Source organism: Doryrhamphus excisus, linkage group LG6 (genome assembly GCF_037039965.1).
Source record: "Doryrhamphus excisus strain RoL-2023G ecotype Guam linkage group LG6, RoL_Dexc_Guam_v1.1, whole genome shotgun sequence".
Lineage (NCBI taxonomy): Eukaryota > Metazoa > Chordata > Actinopteri > Syngnathiformes > Syngnathidae > Doryrhamphus > Doryrhamphus excisus.
Window position 1 is genome coordinate 14,141,828 of NC_136362.1, and position 24,749 is coordinate 14,166,576.

A 24,749-nucleotide genomic window follows, 5' to 3' on the forward strand; every position below is an offset into this window, starting at 1 on the left:
GATGAGTACAACCTTAGTCGACATTTGGGAGCATGCAGACACAATGTAGCACTTTTAGTACAGGAGGAACTTTTGCATCAGCATCATATTCAAATGCTGGGGACCAAAAAAAAAGGCGGTTAATCCTGGAAATGTCTCTAATGTTGCTGAATTCCAACAACTCTACAAAAATAAATTGGCCAAAATTCCTCCCCAGCGCTGTAAGAGACTCATTGCAAGCTATTTCAAACTGTTGCTGCTAAAGGTGGTCCAACCGATTATTCGGTTTATAGGGCAATCACTTTTCCACACTTCCTTAATAATACAAAGTTTCAATTAAAACTACATTTTGGTTTCAGTTGTGTTGTCATTAACTCACTTAAATTTGTTTGAAGATCTGAAACATATTTGGGGGATTAGGTTAATGGTGGAAACCAGGTATCTTGATCTCTGGTATATAGTATAGAGTATTTAATTAGTATTCAGACCCCTCTAGATTCTGTTTTTCAAATAATAAGCAACTTTTTCTCATGTTATTTGACTCTTTGCTGTTTGACTGAAATACATTTTTTTTCATTTTTATTTTTATCACCTAAAGTGTCCATGAAAATGTCATGTACAAACCCCATGAGAATGCATGACAATTATGCAAATTAGACGTCATGATCTAGACCCCCAACCATGCCCACGCCACCCCTGCCATCACAACAAATACGTACATTACAGTCCTGTGGGAAACACTCCGAGTTACTTTGATAAGCCTCACAGTGCCTGCATTGTACACACTGTGCGTATTGTTTACATTAGCACAGCGCATACAATGTGGATGCTGTGTTGTTACCAATTTGCCTCTGCTTGGATGAACAAACACAGCCTCTAAAACTTTGTTGGTGTTATTTATTTGAATATTTTTATTTTGCAGGCGTGCCGGCTGTGTTTGTGAGCATCTGGGCGACAGTGAGGGCCACTTTTGCAGACACCGAGTGAGTCACATATGACAACTGCACCTGAATACTCCACAGAGTTTTTAGAGTTACCCAAATCTGTATACAGCTGGTATAATTGTACAGAAGTACACTGAAAAGGACTCAACACAAAGCCATTATTCTAATATAATTGTGTCTTGCATACACAATGCATGGTGGTGGTGAAGTCATGGTGTAGGGCTGCACAAGTGCTTCCGGCACTGGGGTGTCATGGTTAATTAAAGAAAAACTGCACTTTTTTTGTCCATCATTGACAATAATTATGTGGGACTTGAACATGTCTTTCTCTTTTCCATGCGTTCTAAAGATATATAAAAAGATATATAAAAATAGGCATTCATTTCTATGTTGCCGGGTGAAATCAATGCGCCCAGGAAAGAATGCTTACAACAACCAACGTATGGCAACAAGACGTAAGTATTAATTACGTGGCATCATGATTGAACCTGTTGCTACATGGTTGCATGGATATAAAATGATAAAATGTTATTGGAGGTGTTTCACCCTTTAGGCGGCAAGGTTATTTTTCAGTTTTGACATTACTTACATGTTACATTAATGACATTATGGCTCATCAAAATGTCTCATCCACTAGTGATACTCTTCCCCTTCTCTCAAGCAAACCTAGCTATCATCATCGTCATTTACAGTGGGCTCTTAAACTGCTTTTATTAAAAAATACATACATAGATGTAGAATAAATAGATATAAAGAATCTATTTATTATGCCTGACTTTTTTCCAGGTATATTTTTGTGGAGCAGATCGTACCACATATGCTGCTATTCCGCTTTTTTAACATTCCATATTGTTTGGTCTAGAGAGTGCCACTGAGAAAAAGACGAGTAAAAGACAAGGGAAAGAACTGGAGGTATCAGAGATGAGGATGCTGAGGTTCTCATTGGGAGTGACCAGGATGGATAGGATCAGGAACAAGTACATGTTAGAGGCCTTGGAGATAAAGACAGAGAGGCCAGAGTGTGTGATCCCCTTCGTTTGGTTAGTGATTTCTGTTAAATGGTAATCATTGTTGCTGCTAAGACACTTCTGTTGATAGGATATTGATTCTTTAAAGGGCTGATGTGACAATGAGTGACAGGCCAAAGGCTCACACTAAATAATGGTGAATCATTTCGTTTATCTCTCACTTGTCCCCGTTTCCTTGTTACATTGTTGCAGGTGTTGGGATTTAAGTGCAGGCAATTTGAAATGGATATATCAAGTCCCTATTCTGGCAGCTGTTGTGGTGAGTATACACATACACACACACACACACACACACACCTTGATGTGAAAGAAATGACGGGTATTTGATATCTCCTGCTGTTTTACTGCTCCAGCTAGATAAGACTTGTCAGTATGACCCCTCCAATTATGCATATTTCTTCCTGCAGGTCAATTTTATGTTATTTCTGAACATCATTAGAGTCTTGGCAACCAAACTGCGAGAAACCAACGCTGGAAGGTGCGACACAAGACAGCAGTACAGGTATGAACACGGCAATGATGCTGATTATTTAGCCTTGCCACCTGTGCTAATTAATTAATGTGAGAGTTGGTGGTTGTGTTTTTTTTATTTTACTTACAAATACTTTGCAGTATGCTGCAGTGCAGTTCTACATTACTGCAACATCCAACCACAAAAATAAAACACTCTTCAATTAATACTGCATTGAGAATGACCTTTGTAATGTATAATATTTGAATATTTAACATTTATATACACTATCTTGACCAGAAATCTTAATGAAAAAAATTAAAAGTTGACTTAATAATACTCTATACTAATATACAAATACTAATAATACTCTAATAATAATGGTAATAGTAATAAATAATTCATTCATTTTCTACCGCTTATCCTCACAAGGGTCGCCAGGGTGCTGGAGCATATCCCAGCTGTCTTTGGGCGAGAGGTGGGGTACACCTTGGACTGGTCGCCAGCCAATCACTGGGCACATATAGACAAACAACCATTCACACTCACATTCATACCTATGGACAATTTGGAGTCGCCAATTAACCTAGCATGTTTTTGGAATGTGGGAGGAAACCGGAGTACCGGGAGAAAATCCACTCATGTACGGGGAGAACATGCAGACACCACACAGAGATAGCCGAGGGTGGAAGTAATAAATAATTGTTATAATAATTTAAAACTTTATAAACTTAGTTAAATATTTATCCATAATAATACTGTAGGGTTTACAATTTGAATATTAAGAACACAGTTTGTTCTAGGATTTTACCCATTAAACCAGGGGTCTCAAACTCAACTGACCCTGGGTACCACGAGCCTGGATAAGGTTGGGCCACATCAAATATTCACTCTGGAATCATGTTTCAACTAAGTGATGAACTTGTCAACAAACACTACCAGAAGCTGTCAAGAGAATGAGCTATGATGGGCCTTAGGTGGTAATAAATATAAAAGAAGTATAAAAATATATATTATTATGGTGGTATTGAATTACTCAAGAGATGGTCAGAGGCTCTTAAACTTGCTTCAGAAACGACAGGAGTTCTTTACTCAACAAATAATGCTTTTCTGTGCGGGTTATTGTGTGTAGCTGCTCTATAGGAGTCCACAACTCAATACAAAGAGCCGAAAAATGAGCATAATAGATCCTCTTCAATCATCACACAGCAACTGAACACACAACAAGTAGATAACACATACACTACCACTACTACTGCTATTACCGCAGTGGAGAATTACTCTACTTTGAGCAACTTCTTGCAAAAAGGTGTTGCAAGGCATGCTGGGAGTGCTCACTTTTGCAACACGAGTGCTAAAAAAAAATCTTCCTCCATCATGGGGATCATTAATGTCCATAGTTACAAGGTTTTTACTGTTTTTCTTACAGAAAACTGCTGAAGTCCACGTTGGTGCTTATGCCTTTGTTTGGTGTGCACTACATCATATTCAATGCCATGCCGTACACAGAGGTTTCTGGAATTCCTTGGCAGATCCAGATGCACTATGAGATGCTCTTCAACTCCTTCCAGGTAAACAGACATTGCTCGTAATTCAAAATTTTAGAGACACTTCTCCATGCTGTTGAACGTGAAGGTGCTTTTGACTGGTACTTCAAAAGGTTAGCTGCGACTTCAAAACTTTAAAGTCACGGTCCCATGTTAAAGAATGAGATGCTGTCTTCAAACTTTTGACTGGTGCTGAGAAAGGTCAACTGTAGTTATTTCCTTTGCAGGGCTTTCTCTTTCCAATATAGGCAAATGTTTTGAGTCGCGTTCCGTTGCTATTAAATGAGAACAAACTTTTGTGTGGTACTGTACAATGTCAATGATTTGTCATTACTTTCTTTTCTAGGGCTTCCTTGTGGCAATCATATACTGTTTTTGCAACGGGGAGGTAAGGGCTCCAAAAAGTATCCACATCAACACATCCCGGCTGATCGTGTAACGATACTAAATGTGTTGTATTTGTAGGTTCAAGCTGAAATCAAGAAGTCATGGAGTCGGCGGACTCTGGCATTGGACTTCAAGAGGAAGGCACGCAGCGGCAGCAACACGTACAGCTACGGGCCCATGGTGTCGCACACCAGTGTCACCAATGTTACCGCCAGGGGTCCACACGCCCTTCATCTCACCACTCGGCTGGGGCCGACGCCCGTCAACGGACACCGCAACCTGCCAGGCTACGTCAAGAACGGCTCCGTTTCAGAGAACTCTGTAGTCGTGTCAGGCCAGCAAGAGCCCCACGCTGCTGCTGAGGAGCAGCAGGCTTCTGCGCCTTTACCGCCCTGCGAGGAGGAGAAGAAGCCGTCGCCTGTGGTGGTGGTGGCGGAGGAGAGGGAAACGGTCATGTGACCTCTCAGTTGGTTCACCCGCATAACAGTGAATGTCTAACAGTCTGAAAACAGGCTGTTATTTATTTTTTACTTGCTTTACGTCCACTGCCATCATTTTTTGTGATCTTTTTGTGCAGAGACTGAAGTTGCCAGGTAACAGCCTTAACCAGGTCAAAGTAGATATATATTTGAAGGTTTGGTTTCAAAATGTCTGAAAAAAAAATCAGTGTTAAAGCAGAAGACACTCAGGTAATTGCAGTCCCTCAGCTGGTGTTTCTACTTTTATTGTTAAGAAGCATTTTTGTGAACATTTCTGCTACTCATGAGTCCTCTCTAAGTACAACTGAATGTGTCAAGTATTACCCCCAATAACATTTCAACTTTTGCTTGGCAACTCTAACACTCAAGGTCTGCAAATACCCTTGGAATCCCTTGTGGACAATAACACATTTGTACAAATAAAATCCAGTGCTATATATGCTGCTTATTGATGTACATACGAGTCACAATGTTTACAAAGACTTTCCAATTGTGAGCTAATGTTGTCTTTTTGCCAATATGAGTTTTTTTTTTGTGTGTATAGTTTTTCTTTTATGTGACCGCATCGGTGATATTTACAAACAAGCATTATGACATTCCGTGGGAGATCTTAAAAGCTGTCGCTGCACTTGTGCTTTGTGTATTACAGAGTAGCACAAAGAGAATACAAGTTATTTTGTGTACACCAACCAAAAAGTCTCAATTCTGCAGTTAAATACTGTACTGGTCATCAATGAACAGAACTGGCTCTTTTTCATTCTGTTTTTGGACCACACAATTGCCCGGCTTTTTAGCAGTCCAATTCTAAACAGCATGTTTTAGCCCTCTAGAAACTGGAGTACGACATAACCTTCCAACATTTCCATATGTCAACAGAACCAAATTGTAAAGATAAGAACAAAAAAAAGCCTTTATTCATATGATTTATGGAATTTTGTACAAAAAAATAAATGTAATGTGATTACAGTGGAAACTCGAATTTCCAACTTAAATGTGGTGTCCCTCTTTGGCTCCAAACTACACTTTTTCAACCAAAAATTGAAATACCGGGAGCTAGCATATGTTACCAACATTGGTTTAAAACTACAAAATTGGCCAAATAAATGAATCACAATTGAAGTTAAACTTTACAGAAATTTTGTTTAGAGGTCATGGCTTGCCGCTGTGGCGTTTGTCTCAGCGAAGCATCCAAAAATTTGGAGTCATTTTGTGATTATGATAAGTTATACATTGCTAATATTACTAGCTAAACTTTGCCAAATACCTATCATGAGCTGACAATTAATTAATAATTCATTAGTTCCAGGAAGCAGGTTGACATCAAATTAGTTTGAACTAAGAATACATTTTTATAATGAGAATGAATACATAGACAATAGAAATTTTGCTAAACTTTTGGACAGTAGCTGTGTATTTTTTTGAAAATTGTTTGAACTTCAAAACGTTCCATGAAATATTTTCCCAATACTTGGGAAGACTCTGAGATGTACAAATTTAGGGTTGAAATCCGTTTTCCAAGACAGTCAACTTCAGAATCGTACATTTGTTCTTCAAAATGTACAACCTTAGGAGGCAAATTGGGGGTCTAATTTCCCCACAAATTTTTCTTTAGCTCCGAAATGTATTGCCTTAGAGTTCATGGACTTTTTTTCCAGCTAAATTTGGTTGAACTTCAGAATGTTCCATTTCAGAATAATTTTCCTTACCCCAAATTTTGTTGGAATCCAAAATTTAGAACCTCAGAGGGAGTCAACTCGAGAAACATAGTTTTCCCAAAAATGTGGCTGAACTCAAACATGTAATTTCAAGGTTCCACTGTAGTAGAAAACTGACTTATTCCATGTTTTGGATTAGTTTTACTATGATGATTTCATTCTTTTGCAAAAATTTGAAAAGCTTTTTAAAGCCCAAAATGATTGCATTTCTTGGCCATCTTTCTATACATCTTTAACTAAGAGCGCAGTGCCAGATCATGGGTGTCTAATATTACTACAGAAGCACTTTATCATCATTATTCATTTCTACATCTAATACAGTATTCTCTTCTGATTATCTCAAATGATTGTGGTTTTTACCGGTTGATAAAACGTAGAGCTAAAGGTCAAAGTTCATGAATGATACCTCTCATGGAAGAATTGAAGAGTTGTCATATGTGTTTATTATCCTGTTGCCATAGAGATGTGTACATATCAGTGTAAAGTGTATACAATGTTGCAGTGTGACAATAAAAGGTATTTGGTGTAATATGCTTTCCTGAGACATGAATTTGGATAAAAATAATATTATGTACAAAACAAACAGGAAGGAGTATGTCCATGGGTTCACTTTGGAGCTTTTTTGGCTCCTCCTTTACCTCCTTGCTCTGCGGTTTTCCTCCCTCCTTCCTTGTTCGCCACTCCTTTCTCCCCCTTTTTCGCTGCCGATGCGACCTTTTCCTCCCCTTTACCTTCTTTGGCACCCTTGCCTCCTTCCCTTCTGGCCTCCTTGCTCTTCCTCTCTCCTCGGTCAGCGTCCACTTTCCCGGAGACGGTAGCCACCTCCTCTTCGTTCTCCTTGTTCTCGGCTTTGGCTGCTGCAGCGAGACAAGAAAAAGAGATGAGATGAGGCTTGGATGCAGGTCATGAAGAGATGAGATGTCTCCTGTGTCTTGTAATAAGCTTGATCTGTTTGCACCCTCAAGAGGAATGTTTCAAGTGGGGAACAAATAAGTAGCTGACATAATTTGCTCAATGGGTTGACCTTCTCATGCAATCAAGGTCTTTGTATGTACAGGAAGCTTGTTGACACTTCAAGAATCATCTCAACCATCTTAAGGCCGATGAAGTTTAGAGATATATTTCTCCACATGAATGTCGTTCCAATTCCAAAATGTAGAATTTAAAGGGTATTATAGCTTGTCCTGAAACCTTTGGTTTAGGAGATGTTCTTTTTATAGTATTTTGGAGTTGGTTTAATTTTTAAAATTCAGTCTCAACATCATTGTACAATTTGAGGGGTGTTCAACTTTGGAGTTTTTTTTTTAAGATTTGTCTGAAACTCTGACTTCAGACATATATATAACTCAAAAAGTGGTATTTCTCCAGAATATTGTGGTTGAACGCCCAAATCTTCTTCTTCTTTCTCTTTGGACTTTTCCCTTCAGGGGTCGCCACAGCAAATCAATCTCCTCCATCCAACCCTGTCTTCTGCATCGGTCTCTCTCACACCAACTACCCTCATGTCCTCCTTCACTACATCCATAAACCTCCTCTTTGGTCTTCCTCTACGCCTCCTACCTGGCAGCATCTTTCTACCAATATATTCACTATGTCTCCTCTGGACATGTCCCAACCATCTCAGTCTGGCCTCTCTGACTTTATCTCCAAGGCCTCTAACATGTAATGTCCCTCTGATGTACTCCTTCCTGATCCTATCCATCCTGGTCACTCCCAATGACAACCTCAGCATCATCATCTCTGCTACCTCCAGTTCTGCTTCCTGTCTTTTCCTCAGTGGCACTGTCTCTAGACCAAACAACATGGCTGGTCTCACCACAGTTTTGTATACCTTTCCTTTCATTTTAGCTGAAACTCTTCTATCACACATCACACTTGACACTTTTCTCCATGCATTCCATCCTGCCTGCACACGCTTCTTCACCTCCTTTTCACAATCTCCATTGTTCTGAACATACATCTAATGTATGTAATTCCAACCAGAACCCAGATATATAGTTTGGGCAATGAACATTCTTCCCCCTAATTTCCTAAAGTATCTGAGCATAGACAAAAACTGGTCGCCAGCCAATCACAGGGCACATATAAACAAACAGCCATTCACACCGGACCAGTACCCATGCGTACAAGGGGAGAAAAAGCAAACTCCACACAGAGATGGCCAAGGGTGGAATTGAACTCCGATCTTCTAGCTTTGCAGCCTGCGCGCTAACCACTCGTCCGCCGTGCAGCACTGAATGGCTGCAATAAATATGAAATGTACTTTTCAGTGTGTTTCTCAACATGAAGTAACCATGACTGCGGAGAGAGCAGCTTCGAAAGGTTGAGAAGCCAAAGGACAAACAACAGCAAATGTCAAAAACCACCAGAGGACATAAAAACATGATTCTTTATTAGAAGTCAGAGTTTTCTACCACTGAATATTTTCATCTTGGGGGAACAGTAAGTGGACTTGTAACCAATGTTTGTGAGCTTACACAAAAACAACCTGTGCATCCCTTAGATCTCTGGAGCGCCATCAGATGTACACACTGTAGCATCATATTTTGTATATGCGTGGGTTCAAACGAACGGCAAGTCCTATTTCACAATGTGGCTTTCTTTATTTTCAAACTCAGACTAAACAAGCCATGGAACTAATGTCTGAATCTTGTAAGAAACCCCTAGTTTACAATTTAATTTTCCATTTCTTTTCTTGTTTACCGTTTATTTTGTTAATTACGTGCAGTTGTACGTCACTATATTGCAGTTTGAACATCACTCTCTCACTCATCACAGTTTTTCAAAAATGAATTACTTAATAAATAATAAATGTTTCATGGCTGACTATGGCCCATAATTAGTCCAAAAAAATAGAAATACAAGTTATATGTACTCTGGTCACTAAGCGGCAGTGACAAAACAATTTATATTACATTACCTTAACACTGCATGGAGTCAGCTATGCCACGTCCAACATGATAGAGGGAAAAATGTAGGCAGCATACCACTGGGGTATGCTGCCCTAGTGAAGATTACTGCCAAAGAAGATGGATGGATGGATGGATAGATGGATGGAGAGGCTCATTATTTAGCTGGTGACAATCTCTGGTACTGCTTTAAACTGGTTCAAGTCCTATATGGGGGACAGGACTTCCAATTTGTTGGAATTGGTAACTGTGTCTCATACCAAATGACAATGACCTTTGAGGCTCCCCAGGGGTCATCAAATGAATTGTGCTCTATATGTAAATTGCCTTGCCCAGCCATCTTTTATATCCTTGCACTGATCCCTTAGTTTGCACAATGTGATGTAAACAAAGAATAATAAGAGTGTAAAAGTGGCTATAGGGGCGTTAGTTCATGTCTACATGGCTCTAAAAATGTTAAAAAGTCATAAACAGGTTTTCTAAGCTGTAACTTGGAAAATATTCAATTTATTAACATTGAATCCTACTTTGCATAAATTCGCTTATTGCGCATGGTTCTGGAACCAATTAACAGTGAGGAACAAATGCATTCTGGAAATTTACATGAAATGTATGCCATATTTGTTGGCTGTCTAAATAAAAAAGTTAAATAAGCAAAATTTCAGCCAAAAAAAAAACACATTCTGATACCTTTGGCAACAATCGGGCAAACTCAGTGTAACACAGCATGCATTTAAGAGCAACCCTTTCTCAATCTATTATTCCTCTGTTCTCTAGTGCAGACAGACAGTCCAGCTTAAAAGAAGTATTTTTTTTTTTACTTTGGCTTGGTGATTGGATGCTGCACTGCCTGTTGGTTTCGTCATAATACAGGGTTAGCAAGCAGTACTTGTTATACGCAAACCTGCAAAACATGTACTACTCAATGTGTGGTTAAGGATTCATTGGCTGGATGATCTTATCATTGGCTGGACAGTGTTCGCCGTTATATGTCAATACCGCTTGTTGTCACCTGTCACTCATGGAGTTGCATTGCAAAAATGGTACACAATAATTATGTGTTGTTATTTCATTTACAGTTCTCTTAAGTCTTTATTTTGTGTGGTAACCAAACTCAAATTCCTTTTCACAGGTCACTCACTCGTCAGTCGATGGTACATAAAACCTTCAGTGACCTTTTCCTTGCTGTCCACCATCCGCTCTTCCCCCCTGCTGACTTGCTGTGGAAACAGTAGCAAGTGACCCAGAGAACATCTGTTGCTGCAGTACCAGCAGATAGCTCACGTTATGGACAAAAGTATTCCGACATACAGCTCCTACATTCTTAAACCAACCCTGACCTCAACAACACCAAACAATCTCTGACCCGACAATTGTCCATCTGGAAATGTCGAAATATGTTCGTCTATACAATGTAATTCATCTTGAGCTTATGTGGGATGCCTTTCATATGAAAGGCTTAAAGCTTGGGATTATCAGAACTAGGGATGAGCGAGTACACCACTATCTGTATCTGTAGCTGTATGTGTTCACCCATTTCAATTATCTGTATCCATAGCCGTACTTGGAGCCGGAAATGGGCAGGGCTTAGATCTGTACATCTGAAATTGACATTGATTGATCAGAAGTTGCTACATGTATTGTTTATTATTCAGTTATATTTGTATTGCGTACGTGTGTAAGTGATCCTTTAGACTTCATTCTTTAATTATGGGTCGTGATCTGTGTGAAGTTGGTGATTCATGCAAACATGGCAATCTGTCAGCCATGGTCCCTGTATTTTTTTCAAAAGCGTTCAGTATTACAAGCAGTTTTCTTACTTTAGCATCCTTATGTCAGTCATGCATGTGGAATGCTTGATGCCACTCATGTGCTACTGTGCAAGTGTACCTAAGGTTTGGCCAGCATGACAGGTTACCGTTACCACAGTCTATGTACTGCTAATGTCACGAGAGCAGGACCAAAAGTGCATATAAAATGTTGTTTTTAATGAAGTAATGGCAGTAGCAGGATAACAGACAGCAACTACCACAAGCCAACAAGCCAAACCAAAGACCATTCACAATGAAGCCACAACAGAAAGAGCACGCACCTGAACTAAATAGGGATTATGAAATTAGAAGCAGGTGCGTGAAAAGAGCAGGAGCAAGGAAAATGGAAGGGAAGTGGTTACCAAAATAAGGGCATGGAGACCGGAACAAAGGCAAAGAAGGAAACTAAGAGAGGGCTTCACCCCCTCGTGACAGCTAACTGAAAATTAACAAAATTCTTATCTTGTAGGTAGAACAGCTGTTTTATGATGCCTTCACGGACGAAGACACATTTCAAGGAAAAAAATGCGGTCATGCTATCCCAATTGAGTTGTTTTGTGTTCATGTTAAGGAACAAATTTAACAATTAAAACAGTGGCAGGTTGAAGAAAACCTAATAAAGTGGAAGCATTGTGACAAACGCAGAGCCGTTTTCAATTTCCAATTGAACCGTGTACGTGAATGAGGCACCGCTGAGCTTCTCTATGGCTGCCACTTGCAGAGTAATCTAGGTAGAGCCAGTCGTTGTGTGTGACTGGCCAATCGCAGCACATGGAGAACGTATACACAATGACAGGCAGAATACTTTATTAATTCTGTATCTGTGTTCTGTCTGTCATTATGTATTCACTCTCTACGAGTAATAATGAGCATTTTCTTTAAACACAAATACAGACATTGACAGAATGTACTTGTTCCATACTTATATCTGGCAAATCTGGATAATCCATTCCAGAACGGATAATCGTTTATAACAAGCTCATCCCCAATCAGAAGCCTCGAAACAGAAGAAGAAACAGACACATATCAGGAAAGCACTTTCCACCTTTGGGTATCCTGACTGGGTCTTTCCCCCCCGTTAATTAAATGTGTTTGCAGCATGTTCTTATATGGTTATCTTTTCACAAAAAATACGTTTTCAAATCTGTCAGACAAATGAGGTGAATTCGCACAAAGTATTGATAATATAAGTCAATATCGCTGATACCATCCTGCATGTTGCTCAGCATCAGATTGGAAACTAAATTAGTGGCTCACATCACTATTGTTCTCTTCTTAATACGTTAATCGACCAGCTAATCCTTGAACCCAAATGTAATCATTTTTGGTCAGTGGTGGAGCTACGGGGTCACTCGGTCACTCTCTCCCTGGCTATCTGGACATTTCAGGTATCAACTTATTGCCACCCCTGTGTGAGAAATGGTCTCACATTGCCCCCCCCAATGAAAAATGTCTGGCTCCACCATTGCTCATGTCCTTAAATTTACAACTCGATTCTAGTCATGTGACCCAAGTCCCCCACCTCTGCTAAGCCGTATGTTTGTTTTCTTAAAAACCAGCAAGCATCACCGCAAATACAATGAGGTGAAAACACCAGACAAAAACAAAGAAGCAGAAGCATTTAAATACAGTTTGAAGAGTGTAGGAATAGCTTTTTATTTCTATAAGCCGTCACACCGGTGCAAACATGCGCGAGCATGCGTCACCATGGTGACAATAGGTAGGAAAGCCATTAAAATGATCATGTTTAAAAGTGTGCTTCAACATTCTGACGTTACATGTGCTCATTCCACTTTACTACCCCAGCAAAACATTGCTCATATGTAGAGTAATGGTTGACGCTGTAAAGTCTCAACAATCAATAATAAACATTTAGGCTCACTATTTGGCAATTTTTACATGATGTAAAATTTGGAGACATGTACATTCTTTTCATTGGACGACAACACTAACTATTTGGCAAGCAGTAGCGCTCATTTCTTAATTACTCATAGTAAGGAACTGTACACCTATAATGCTAACGTTTCTCGATTCAGTTGCTTTTAAAAGGCAGGGTCAAAAAAGTTTGCATGGTTTAAAAGAGAGCACCAAAATGTCTGGACTCAATTAATTGTTTAATGATGTGACCTTTTTAATCAACTTTACTAAGAATTTCTTCCATGGCTATAAATACGTATCAAAGCATGTGGGAAGTGAGAGTCTGCCGGGTCTGACCAGCATCATCGCCCACCTGCGGCGCCAACTCACCACCAGGTGGTAACAGCTCCACCCCTCTCTTCATCGGGTGTCCAGAACATATGGCCGCAAGTCTGACGACACAACCACAAGATCCATCATGAGACTGTGGCCCAGGTGCCAAGTGTACATGTGGGTACCATTATGCTTGGTCATGGACAATCTCTAATGAGCACAGGAGTTGTTGAGATTGGGTGGGCTATTTCTCCCAATCATGCATCTCCAGGTCACCAGTGTTGCCATCAACATGAGAGTTGAAGTCCCCCAGCAGAACAAAGAAATCCCCCGAGGGAGAACCCTCCAGTACTGCCTGTAGGGCAGGGGTCTCAAACTTGCGGCCCGCAGGTCATACTGTGAATAAGGTCTGAGCTAGGCCACTGGTAAAAAAAAGTTATAAAAGCAAGTATAAGCCACAGCCAAGTACTACAATGCATACTGGGAGCCAGCATCACTGGCAAAATATGTACATGCCACATACCATACACAATATTAAACCCTACTATGGATTATCTCTGCCTTTTGCTGAGTGTTTATAATTATTATTACAATATAGCTGCTATACACTTGTATGACTGTTCCTTCTCAGTGAGTTGAGTATTGACATGTCACCTGGCTGGTGAAGAATAGAAAGACATACTAGCAATACTAACAAAAAGAAATGTTCTTTTTGCACAGGACGTGTCATCCGTAGCCCGACGCAGGCTCGCACACAAGGAAAGTTGTGTGCATTGAAACTCACCACACCCTGCCAAGGGCTCGCCCCAAATGCCGCACCAATCCAAGGAACGCTTTGCAGGGTGCAAAACTTATATCGTGCTTACAAAGACAGGAAGTGCCATGCATGACATATCGCACCATATCATGAGGTACCATGAAAGCCCCAGCCCTACCCCCAATATTTCAGGTAAATTGAGTTGGAGACCTTTGCTCTAGGAGACCCCAAAAAGGGTGGGTATTGTGAAAAACAGTACATCTAAAGACGGAATCCCCTTCAAGAGGACTGTTTCCAGAGATCTTGCCATGTGTGGAGGGGATTCCGACTATTTCTCACCAGAAGTTCTCCACCTCATGCACCTGTTTAGGCTCCTTCCTCACCAAGGAGGTGATATTCAACCGACTGAGAGCTTGTGCCCCTGAAGGTTGGACCGCCACGGTCCCCACTTTCGGCTGGCCCCCAAACTTAGTCTGCATCCGACTCCTTTGGCCTCCCCCATGAGTGGTGAGCTCATGGAAGGAGAGACTCAACATCACCACATGCCCCACTTCCAGGAACAATGTTGACAATAAAAAACAATGTAGAACGAGGGTCTCCTGTATTTATTTCTCTGTTGGTCATAGTTGGCAGGCTTTTATCTCAGAGGAGACTGAGGGCTAAGTGCAGCCGGTGGAGTACAATCTTGAAACATACAATGGGCTAAGCTAACGTTATAATGTATGTATTTGTCATTTCTAGCCATGTCTCTCCAAATGCAGTCATGATGAGCCACATCAAAGTGAAGACAAGTAAGTGCAGACTGCAAAATGGACATCAGATGTATGCTGGGGCTCTTAGAAAGGTTCTGTTATTTGAGTAGAGACTCTGAGATTGATGACAGCACAGAGAAAAAAAAGAAAGAAGAAGAAGGTAATCAGGTTGCCTCTGGCAAAGTGAGTGACGGCGACTGCTCCTCAGTGACCCCCGCCATGGAGAGATCACTGTTATTACGACTCTGGCTTTGGATATGCTCAGAGAGTGTCTGCACAGTGGAAGAGTCAGGAGCAGCTGGAAGCAAAAGCGAAGACAAGAGGACAGAGGACAATAAGTAATAAGTGTGAAATTAAAGGAAAGAATATTGAAAAGAGACATCACACCAAAGATGTAAAGAGGAGGCAACTTACATCCTGGAACCTCTGTCAGCTCATTAAGAGGTGGCACTGTCTCCAATGTGTTGGCATATTTCTTGGCGGCCTGCCTTTGTGCGTGACGTGCCTCAATCTCCTTTTTGGTCCTTGGGATCCGACATTTGAAAATGCAACACAGAGTGATCACTGTGGGGAAGATGGAAGAAACCAGTTATTTATTGACGACGTGAGCTGCATCACATTGGCACTGATTGAAGCCTCTCATGTAGTTATGGTTGCGACGTGACTGAAAGACCATACTAATTTGTAATTTGTTTGTCTTGTCATGGAGCTATGTTGCTGAATATATGAGCTATATATTGTTGAAGTAAGTTTGAGGTACTTCTATTAAAGGAAAACTGCGCTTTTTTTATATTTTGCAAATCATTCACAATCCTTATGGGAAACATTACCAAATATCTTTTCCTTTCTGTGTGTTTTAAAGAGAGAAAAACAGCAACAAAAACCAAAAAACAGCTAGCACACCTAAAACACCCCACCAAAATAATGTTCTATTTCCATAACTGTCCTGTATATAAACCAAGCTACAGCAACATTCTTATTGTAGCAGCTACCATAAGGAACTACCTTTCTGGTGAGGCAGTCACCAAATTAACATGATGGGGCAGCACGGTGGAGAGTGGTTAGCAGTCAGGCCACACAGTCAGGAGTCGGGTTTAAACCTCCGCTTGGGCATCTGTGTGGAGTTTGGTTAACTGGCGACTCAAAATTTCCATAGGTATGACTGGGAGTGTGAATGATTGTTTGTCTACATATGCCCAAAGACAGCTGGGGTAGGCTCCAGCATACCCGCGACCCTAGTGAGGATAAGTGGCATCGATGATGGATGTTGGATGGACACCAATTTGTGCTGACTAGGAAAACAAGACCGACTATGAATACTGTAGATAACCACAATAATGTAAATTATTAGCACACATTCCATGTTTTGTTTATACATGGCTCGATGGACTGTGTTGGGATGTCATGTGCTATGTGTTCGATATATCAGAATCAATACCTTGGTAACTTACTCGATGGACAGTTGTCCGTCTTTACCAGTTTATTTTGAGTAGGTGGACAGAAGTTTCTACGTTTGTTGGAGAAACGTCCTCCTCGCCATAGATGTCAACAACAAAAGCAGCGCTGCCTGTATTGTGGAGTTGAGCATGACAACGTGATCAATGTAACATGAAAGAAAGCTAATTGCTGTCAAAACACAACCTCTCTGGAGACATCTCTCTTGGCTGTGAGAGAAGGCTTCAGGTTATGTCCCGAAATATCCATACATTCATTTTCTTCCACATATCCTCACGAGAGTTGAAGGGGTGCTAGAGCCTATCCCAGCTGTCTTTGGGTGAGAGGCGGGGTACACCCTGGACTGGTCGCCAGCCAATCACAGGGCACATATAGACAAACAACCATTCACACTCACATTCATACCTATGGACAATTTGGAGTCGCCAATTAACCACAAAAACTCCACAAAGAGATGGCCGAGGGTGGAATTGAACCCGGGTCTCCGAGCTATGTGGCCTAATAGCTAACCACATGGCCCGTTCAGAAACAGTGACATCACAAAATTAGTTTTAGTGCAGTTAGATCATTTTGGCTGTGCTGAACTCCTTACCACATTTTTAGTATTTCAATTAAATGTGTGCCCTGTCTGAGCTCATCTGGATATATACTCTAAGAGAGGCCTTCGAGAGCCAGCATCTGGCACTCACATGGTGTGAAAAAGACTCGCAAGGCCAACACACTGCAGCAGAAACTCATGTCCAAACAACAACAAATGTGTTTTAGAAACTCTATGGTAGTGAGGTTAGCTTGAGTGAAACACATTTACAGCATGTGGTGTGCACAATTATTAGGCAAGTTGTATTATTGATTATTAGTTTTCAAATTTAACAACAGTGCTCTTGGTCAATCAAAAATGTAAATAAACCTCAAACTTGAAGAGAAGTGAGGTTTTGGCTTTTGTTGAGAATATCTGTGTGCACAATTATTGGCAATTATTGTGCAATATTAAGGGCTCTAAATGCAATATACTAAGTTCTATGTGAAGTATTTCCATAATGCCTCATATTAACTCACTAGCAAGATCTCAGTGTATAGACTGGTCATATATCTCATCTTGTTTCATATTATCTACATACTGCATTGTATGTAACTCTGGTTGATTTTGTTAATACTTGGGTTGTTTATATTATTTATTTTTCTATATTGTGTATTTTGTACTGCTTAACTGATTCTGTACTCTTGCTGCTGTGCAATGCAAATTTCCCCACTGAGGGACGAATAAAGGCATATCTTATCTTATCTTATCTTATTGGGCAACACAAAGAAACATTGAAATATTCCCATCTCACTACTATTGTTTCATTTTTTTAAGTCAGAATAACCAAACAAACTTTACAAATAAACACTTCTGGCATTTCCAAAAATACCCTTCTTTTCAATAACAAAGAAATGCATTCCATGCAGGGAGTGTGTCAGTTTCTCCATCATTTCACCATTAACTTTTTGTGCAGCAGCAACCAAAGCCTCACATACACTTTTTCTTTACTGTAAATCTTACGTTTAAGGGCCCACAAGTACTCAGTAGGGTTTAGGTCAGGTGAGCAAAGAGGTTGTGTCATTATTTTTTAAGACCTTTTTAAGACCTTTACTAGCTGGCCACACAGTGGAGTACTTGGATGTATGAGATGGAGCATTGTCCTACATAAAAACCATGGTCAGTCTGTGAAAAAAGTGGCACTAGGTTTGGGAGTTGAGTTTGAGTCCATCTTCAACCTGAAAAGGCCCAACGAGCTCATATTTTAATAATCCTAGTCTTTACCAGTAGCCTACCTCCACCTTGCTGGCATCTGAGTTGGAGTGGAGTTATGTGGCTATTGCTGATGCATCACAGGCCCATCCATCTGGTCCATCAAGATTCACTCTCATCTCATCAGTCCATAAAATAAAATCTGTCTTCAGATATTTTTGGGCCAAGTCATAGGGTTTCAGCCTTTCTTACCTTGGCCATTTCTCTCAGCACTGAACACCATGATCCGTACTTCTGGACACTACAGATAGATTAGAGATTTGGAATATGACAGTCATGGAGGATAATGGGTTCCTTGAAACTACATGTTTGATTGGCATATAATTTGCATGACACGTTTCTTGCGACTTTTTCTGAACTTGCAACAAAACATTTAATAGATCTGTGGTCATGTTCTAATATCTTGGCAATTTCTGCAAATAAGTAAAGAAGCTGCCTAATAATTGTGCACACCTAATAAAAGGTACACCCTCCCTTTGTACACACTTGCGCATTACATGGTATGCTTAAATCCCATCGGAATTTCAGTTTATTCCGCTTGGTGTAGGAACATATGTATAAAAATGAGAATATGGTCAAAATACTGACTTGCCTAATAATTGTACACACGGTGCATTCACTGCCTATACTCTAGTGTGTGGTGCATTGATGCCATACTGACCGACTGCTAAAACGAAGACAGCAAAGATACCGATAACCTGCCATAAGCGCAGCCCCCAAAAAACAACTGTTTCTGATGTGACCGGGTCAGGCTTCTTTGGGGGATCTGTGGGTAGAAGCTGCGGGAGAGAAAAAGACGAAAATAAAACAATGAAGAACAACCAGTAAAGACATACATAAGCTCAATATAGTATTATGTATCTATACAAACCACTGAATTAGTTGCTGGCACAAGCATGAATAAAAACACTAACAGACCTGCCAACCTTCAAGAAATTTTACCCACAGGGCTATCACGCCCCACAAACAACTTTTTTGGCATTCCATGGTGGTCCCGGAACACAACATAATCTACTTATGTCCACTAAACCAATGGGCAAAGGAAGAAACTTATACCATCCTAACATGAATCTAGGAATTTTGTTGGATTTTGTATAAAAATGCACTGTAATAAGTATGAAAGAGCAGCCATTGGCCAATGAAATGCTCTGCTGGGAGGAAATTCATTATGCATCATTGTAGATTGTATGTCCATCCATCAATTTTTGTGGATATTATTGTATATTTTGGAATATTACTTGTGTACTCAATTACAAGGACTACTTATTTCATAGCGATTTAGTGTAAAGTTGCTGTGTGATGATTTTAGCATTCTTTATAAGATGACGCTGTGAGTCAAGCTGTTATATTGAGTAATGACCTCCTGCGATTTCTGATTTATTTTTATGATATGGGCCTATGTGGATTATGGTCCAGTGCAGTTTTATAAATGTAGTAGTTGTGGCTTAAACACCAAGGTTTCTTATAAACTGGATATTAGGGTAATTGAAGCTTCTGTCAGTGGGGTGTGTAAAGGCACCTTGTCTAATGTGCAGCCAGAGCAGGGTCACATGCGTCAATGTTTCTATTTCCTTCCGAATCAATCTATCCACAGACACCACTCAAGCATTCTTCAAGTCTGCATTCTCTCACGTTTCCATCCTGAGACGTTCTGCCTATTGCTATAACTTGACCATGTCAAATTTAGTAGAATTTCTGTAAAATAGAACCACTAATGGCAAAATAGCTGCCTGTAGAGCTAAGAAAAAAAATGAAAATTAAATGAACAAAAGAAGATCGATTTGTTCCTTCCTGGGTGATGCCTGCGTCGATCAGCCAATTGGATGACCAGAGGTTATGTTGGAAACTCTATACTTTAGTTGCCAATAGATAAGAAAAGGCACACTTATTGCATTTGCTGCAGACATTGATTCGTTTACACTGTGATGTGGCAGAACAAAAACAAGGACGCATTTGTTTGTAAAATGTATAATGTTGTTGAATTTATTGAAAAGCTCTTCACATTCCAATTACAATGTTAAATACTCTTGAGAAATTAAAGTTTATTGCTTTTGATATAATGTACTCTCATTATGCTATGTAATTAATGAAAAAATTGTCTCAAAAAATGTTACCAATAATATTGATTATTGACAATAATTAGGAGGACAATTATCATTCAGGAAAATGTGTTATTGTGACACGGCTATGCATTGGCTTTTTTTGAATACTGGAGCTGTTCTTTAATAATGTTAATTAAATAATGTTTATTTGAAGCATGCACAATTTTGAATTATTTGAATATGGACAACTATAAAACACAGTTTTGCAGGTTTTTTTGATTTTAGTAAAGCTTTTTTGCCTTGGGCGGGGCAGGTGTGTACAAAGTCAAAACAAATGAGCTGTGCAAATGTCTGTGCAACAAACCACATCAGGTCTACGCTAACAAGATTTCAGCACTCTCCACCGATCACAATAAAACCAAAAAAAAATTACTTGAAAAAACTCTAAAGCCAATATCACTGGCATCAAGTCACAGCACTATGATGAAACATCAATCAACACTTATGTTTGTGTGCAACTCCCACACCTGGATTAGCCTTGACAAGGATATTTGGCACAGTCTTAAATTACTTTTTTTTTGCGTTGGTTATATAATTCTTTTGCAGGGTGGATTTCATTTCCTGTGGAATGAAATCTGCATTGCCACAAACAAACCAAGAACAGGCTGAAAAGGTACACCAATCTCATGAGACCTTATGTCATCTGTTAGCTCTTCCTTCATATATACACTTAGTTACACCCATACGCACATCAAATTAGGTCTTTTTTTGCTTTTACTTTGGCTTTACTGTGTCTATGATGCTGCAGGGATGCCACCGAAAAAAATGGGATGATAACCATAGAAAGTGGGCAGCACAGTGTACGAGTGGTTAACATGTTGGCCACCCAGTCAGGAGATCGGGAAGACGGGGGTTCTATTCCCTGCTTGGGAGTTTGCATGTTCTCCCTGTGCATGTGGGTTTTCTGCAGGTAATCCCATTTCCTTCCACATTCCACAAACATTCATTTGTCATAAAATGAATATCTATAAGTCTATATGTGCCCTGCCATTGGCTGGCGACCAGTCCAGGGTGTACTCGCCCAAAGTCAGCCGGAATTAGGGTTTAGATGGCATATAGAAAATAGAGTAGAGGAACAGATGGTATATCAAGCCAGATGCCTTAGTCTTATGATTTTCTGCCATATTGTGACGTAGGGAGTGCATGTGTGGCTCTAGACGAATCAATAACAACACAAGGACAAGTCCTCCATAATAGAATTTGCCTTCTCAATCAATCAGCTTAGGTCAATAAGTAAACATGCAATGTGTCATATTGGACCAGACCTGTAAGGAGGATTTGAAAATTAGGGATTTTTTTCGGTGTAAAGAACAGACTGATGCACGATTGCCCTTGCAAATTGTTATTGTTTGAGCGTGGATAACATCACAATTGTCGTCTGCAGTACCGGAGAGAGGATTTTTTTTCTTTAATGAGAGTTAAAATACGAGAAACTAAACGGGAGGGCGACAAGGAATAAGGAAAATATATGGTAGTTTCCGGGGAGGGTTGACAGGTATGCATCGTACTTGCACTTTGCACCCAAACATGAGACGACTGCAACACATGTACTAGTTAGAGGTTGTTAGGTCACCTGTGACATTTTGATGGCAGTGTTTGTGTAGCATGGTCTTACCTCAGGGTCAGGTATCTGTGACAGAACCAAAGACAAGCACTGGGACAGCAGCAGCGGTCCTGTGAATCCCCGCAGGAGGATCTGCGGATCCCCAACCATTCTGTTCTCCCTGCATCCACCCTTCCCCCTTCTTTCACTTCTTCTTCCTCCCTTGTCTGGTGCCGAATAATACCAGAACTGGACCACAACGACGCCCCCTCCCAACCCACTGCCCTGCCAAGTGATTAATGGTATATGTGGTCTACTCACAATGATGGTTCCCTGCTCTCCTCGTGTCTCTTTTCTATCCCTCAATGCCGCAGCGCTCCGTCCATACTGCTTCCCTGTAAGGGAGGAAGTCAAGTCAGGCAGTCGGGGCCACGTTAATTAATTAATAGACCTGGTGTGGTTTACAGCCAGCTCATCCTGTGTACGTGGGTGTGGGGGGGGATGGGCAATACTGTAACAATGAGACTGGCCTGTGCAGGATAGGGAAGCCGATGGCAGCCAGCATCCTCTCTCTTCTTTACTCTCTCTTTACTACTCTCTTCTTTTACTGCCTGCTTGGACATCCACAGCAGAAATGACAAAATGCTCACAGCCTGATAGTGTGAATTTATGATATGGGGGTGCTGGAGCCTGAACTGTGGACTGTTGGTATTTGCCTTGGGGACCAAAATGCACGGTGAACTCCATGGGCTATTGCTAGGCTCTGCAAATGCCATTTTTCACCATGTAATCAACTTCCTTTAGTCTCAGGGCACGTTTTTCAGGATTGACCCTGTATGCAGGTTATTGCACGGGTTTGGCATCACCAACATCAATATCATGGGCCGGCACACTTGTCTCAGAGGGAACATCAGAAAAAATATTCTTGAATTAATTCAGCATATTCACCAGGCCTAGACTGTTTATGGTCGTCGGCGTGTGCTGAGTCTGATTTTAATACAGCACATTCACCAACTCGGGACTCAACCATTCCTTCATTTACCTTACTTGTGTCATAGTATGGTTTAAGGATGTTAATGTGGCACAACCTTTGTTTTTTTTTTTCTGGGGATAGTACTCACTGGCGGGACAGTGGGTGGTTCCCAACTGCTGCATAACTTGCTGGAAAACTTTTGACTTGAAATGTGTTCCTTGATCTGATTGGACCACTCTCAGGATGATGCCGAACAGTGAAAAGAATTTCGCCAAGGCTTTAACTACACTTTTAGCTTTGATTTTCCTTAATGGAACAGCTTCTGGAAACCGAGTGGAAGCGCACATTATTGTAAGAAACTGGTTTGGTTTTAGGCAAAGGGCCTACACAGTCCACCTGCCCTTTGCTGAAGGGCTCCTCAAAAGCAGGCATAGGCTGCAAAGGTGCAACTGGCAGTACCTGGTTGGGCTTTTCAGTAAACTGGCAATTTTTAATCAACTTACAAAATTTCTTAACATCTGCTTTCAGACCTGGCCAGAAGAAATTTTGTAAAAAAAAAACAAAACTCTGTCATATGTTTTATTGACCCCAAAGTAGCCAGCCATACTACCAGCATGAGCCAGCTGCCAGTTTCACCCTCTTCATCACGATCCTCTGATTTTGCCTCAGAGTCATCAGGGAGAACTTACTTCTTCAACAAATAAGAAACCACAGCCTCTTTAATGTCATTCTTACTGCCTGCCTTGACTGTGATGCCATACTGAACAGCAATTTTCAACAAATCCGCCTTCTTACAAAAGGTTGAGTACCTCCCAAGTGGAGGTTGCAACAAAGGACTCCAGAGTACATGCTGTGTTTGATTTTCAGAACTTTAGAGCAACCAACGTAAAAATTCACAAACTGGTGAAAAAAAGGTTGCTCAGGGGGAAATTAACATAAACTGCATGTAAATCAAAACTGGGTCTTGGGTTGGCAGGGGAATATTAATTATCTCTGCCAACCCACTAAGTCTATCAAAATGAAAAAGAAAAAAACTGAGCGGCAAATGCTCCTTATATACCCACCCAGCCCTGCTGATTACTGAGATCTTCAGCTGGGAGTGGACACCACAGTTGCTTCCACTTGCTCCTAATGAACAAGTTGATTTTTGTGGGGGGAAAAAACAAAACTCATAACAGCTGTAATGTAGTAAAAGTGAAGCACTGTGAGTATTTTGGAATGTACATTGACGTACGCTACATCCTTTCTCTTTCAACTCCACTGTAAAGGTTTACAGATGCCGATCGAGCTTGAGAGATGCTGCAAAGAGGAACGGGCGAAACCGCCTAGTTATGTGTGACATAATATTCAAATATACATAAGTACATGTGTGTCAAGCCACAATCCCTGTCATTTATTCATTGTATACTTATTTCAGATAAAGTTGTCTAAAAAAAAGTTGTATAATTTCCCTCCATATGGTAGTCTGTCCATTGTGTCCCATGTCCGTACAACCATACGATCACTTTTTAACACCTGCAAATGTTGTTGATGTTCTCATGATGCGATGTTGTGTAGAGAATTTTAAGGCTGTTTGGATTCAGCATCATCATTCAGCATGCACGGAGTCAGCATGAAATAATAAAATAAAATTTAAAAAAAAGCACCTGAAGTTAGTCGGGGGCTCAGCTGGCATGTGGTCCCTCTCATGGCCTCCCCCAATTATTGTCTCTGTCTCTGGTGTGTGTTGATCTCACTAATGAGATGAATCAAAAAACAAAAGGATCAGTGGCAGGTGAGCAGCTGCTCATGTCCATCACATCATCAAGACACACAGACGCACACATTAAGGATGTCTGCTTTGGTGGTGGTGATATCACAGCCAATGACTCAAACTTCCAGCTCATTTCTACACATCCACATCATTTGCACTCCTAAAATTGCACATTGTTTCTTTGT

At 40.5% G+C, this 24,749-nt stretch overlaps 2 protein-coding genes across 5 annotated transcripts in view; one reads left to right on the forward strand and one right to left on the reverse strand.

The window, feature by feature from the left end:
• Positions 1–7,050, forward strand: part of pth1r (parathyroid hormone 1 receptor) — a 45,813-nt gene extending 38,763 nt beyond the window's left edge. Inside the window, exons 8-13 of the mRNA XM_058068816.2 lie at positions 902–962; positions 2,144–2,210; positions 2,359–2,453; positions 3,832–3,973; positions 4,296–4,337; positions 4,415–7,050. Coding sequence (XP_057924799.2) covers positions 902–962; positions 2,144–2,210; positions 2,359–2,453; positions 3,832–3,973; positions 4,296–4,337; positions 4,415–4,795 — 788 coding nt within the window. The 3' untranslated portion in view covers positions 4,796–7,050. The remainder of the gene's footprint in view (positions 1–901; positions 963–2,143; positions 2,211–2,358; positions 2,454–3,831; positions 3,974–4,295; positions 4,338–4,414) is intronic.
• tmie (transmembrane inner ear) lies at positions 6,746–24,560 on the reverse strand. 4 transcript variants are annotated; one of them, XM_058068817.2, is made up of 5 exons: positions 24,458–24,560; positions 22,160–22,233; positions 18,855–18,972; positions 15,364–15,513; positions 6,746–7,387 (listed from the first exon to the last, which is right to left on the reverse strand). In XM_058068817.2, exons 1-5 carry the CDS (start codon positions 24,498–24,500, stop codon positions 7,137–7,139), a joined length of 636 nt encoding a protein of 211 aa, XP_057924800.1. In that variant the 5' UTR covers positions 24,501–24,560; the 3' UTR covers positions 6,746–7,136. The 4 variants fall into 4 exon arrangements, with proteins under 4 accessions (XP_057924800.1, XP_057924801.1, XP_057924802.1 ...); XM_058068819.2 differs by lacking the exon at positions 6,746–7,387 and adding an exon at positions 14,526–15,247 and having other exon boundaries at positions 24,458–24,519; XM_058068818.2 differs by lacking the exons at positions 22,160–22,233; positions 24,458–24,560 and adding an exon at positions 21,911–22,114.
• Between the last annotated feature and the right edge of the window lie 189 nt (positions 24,561–24,749).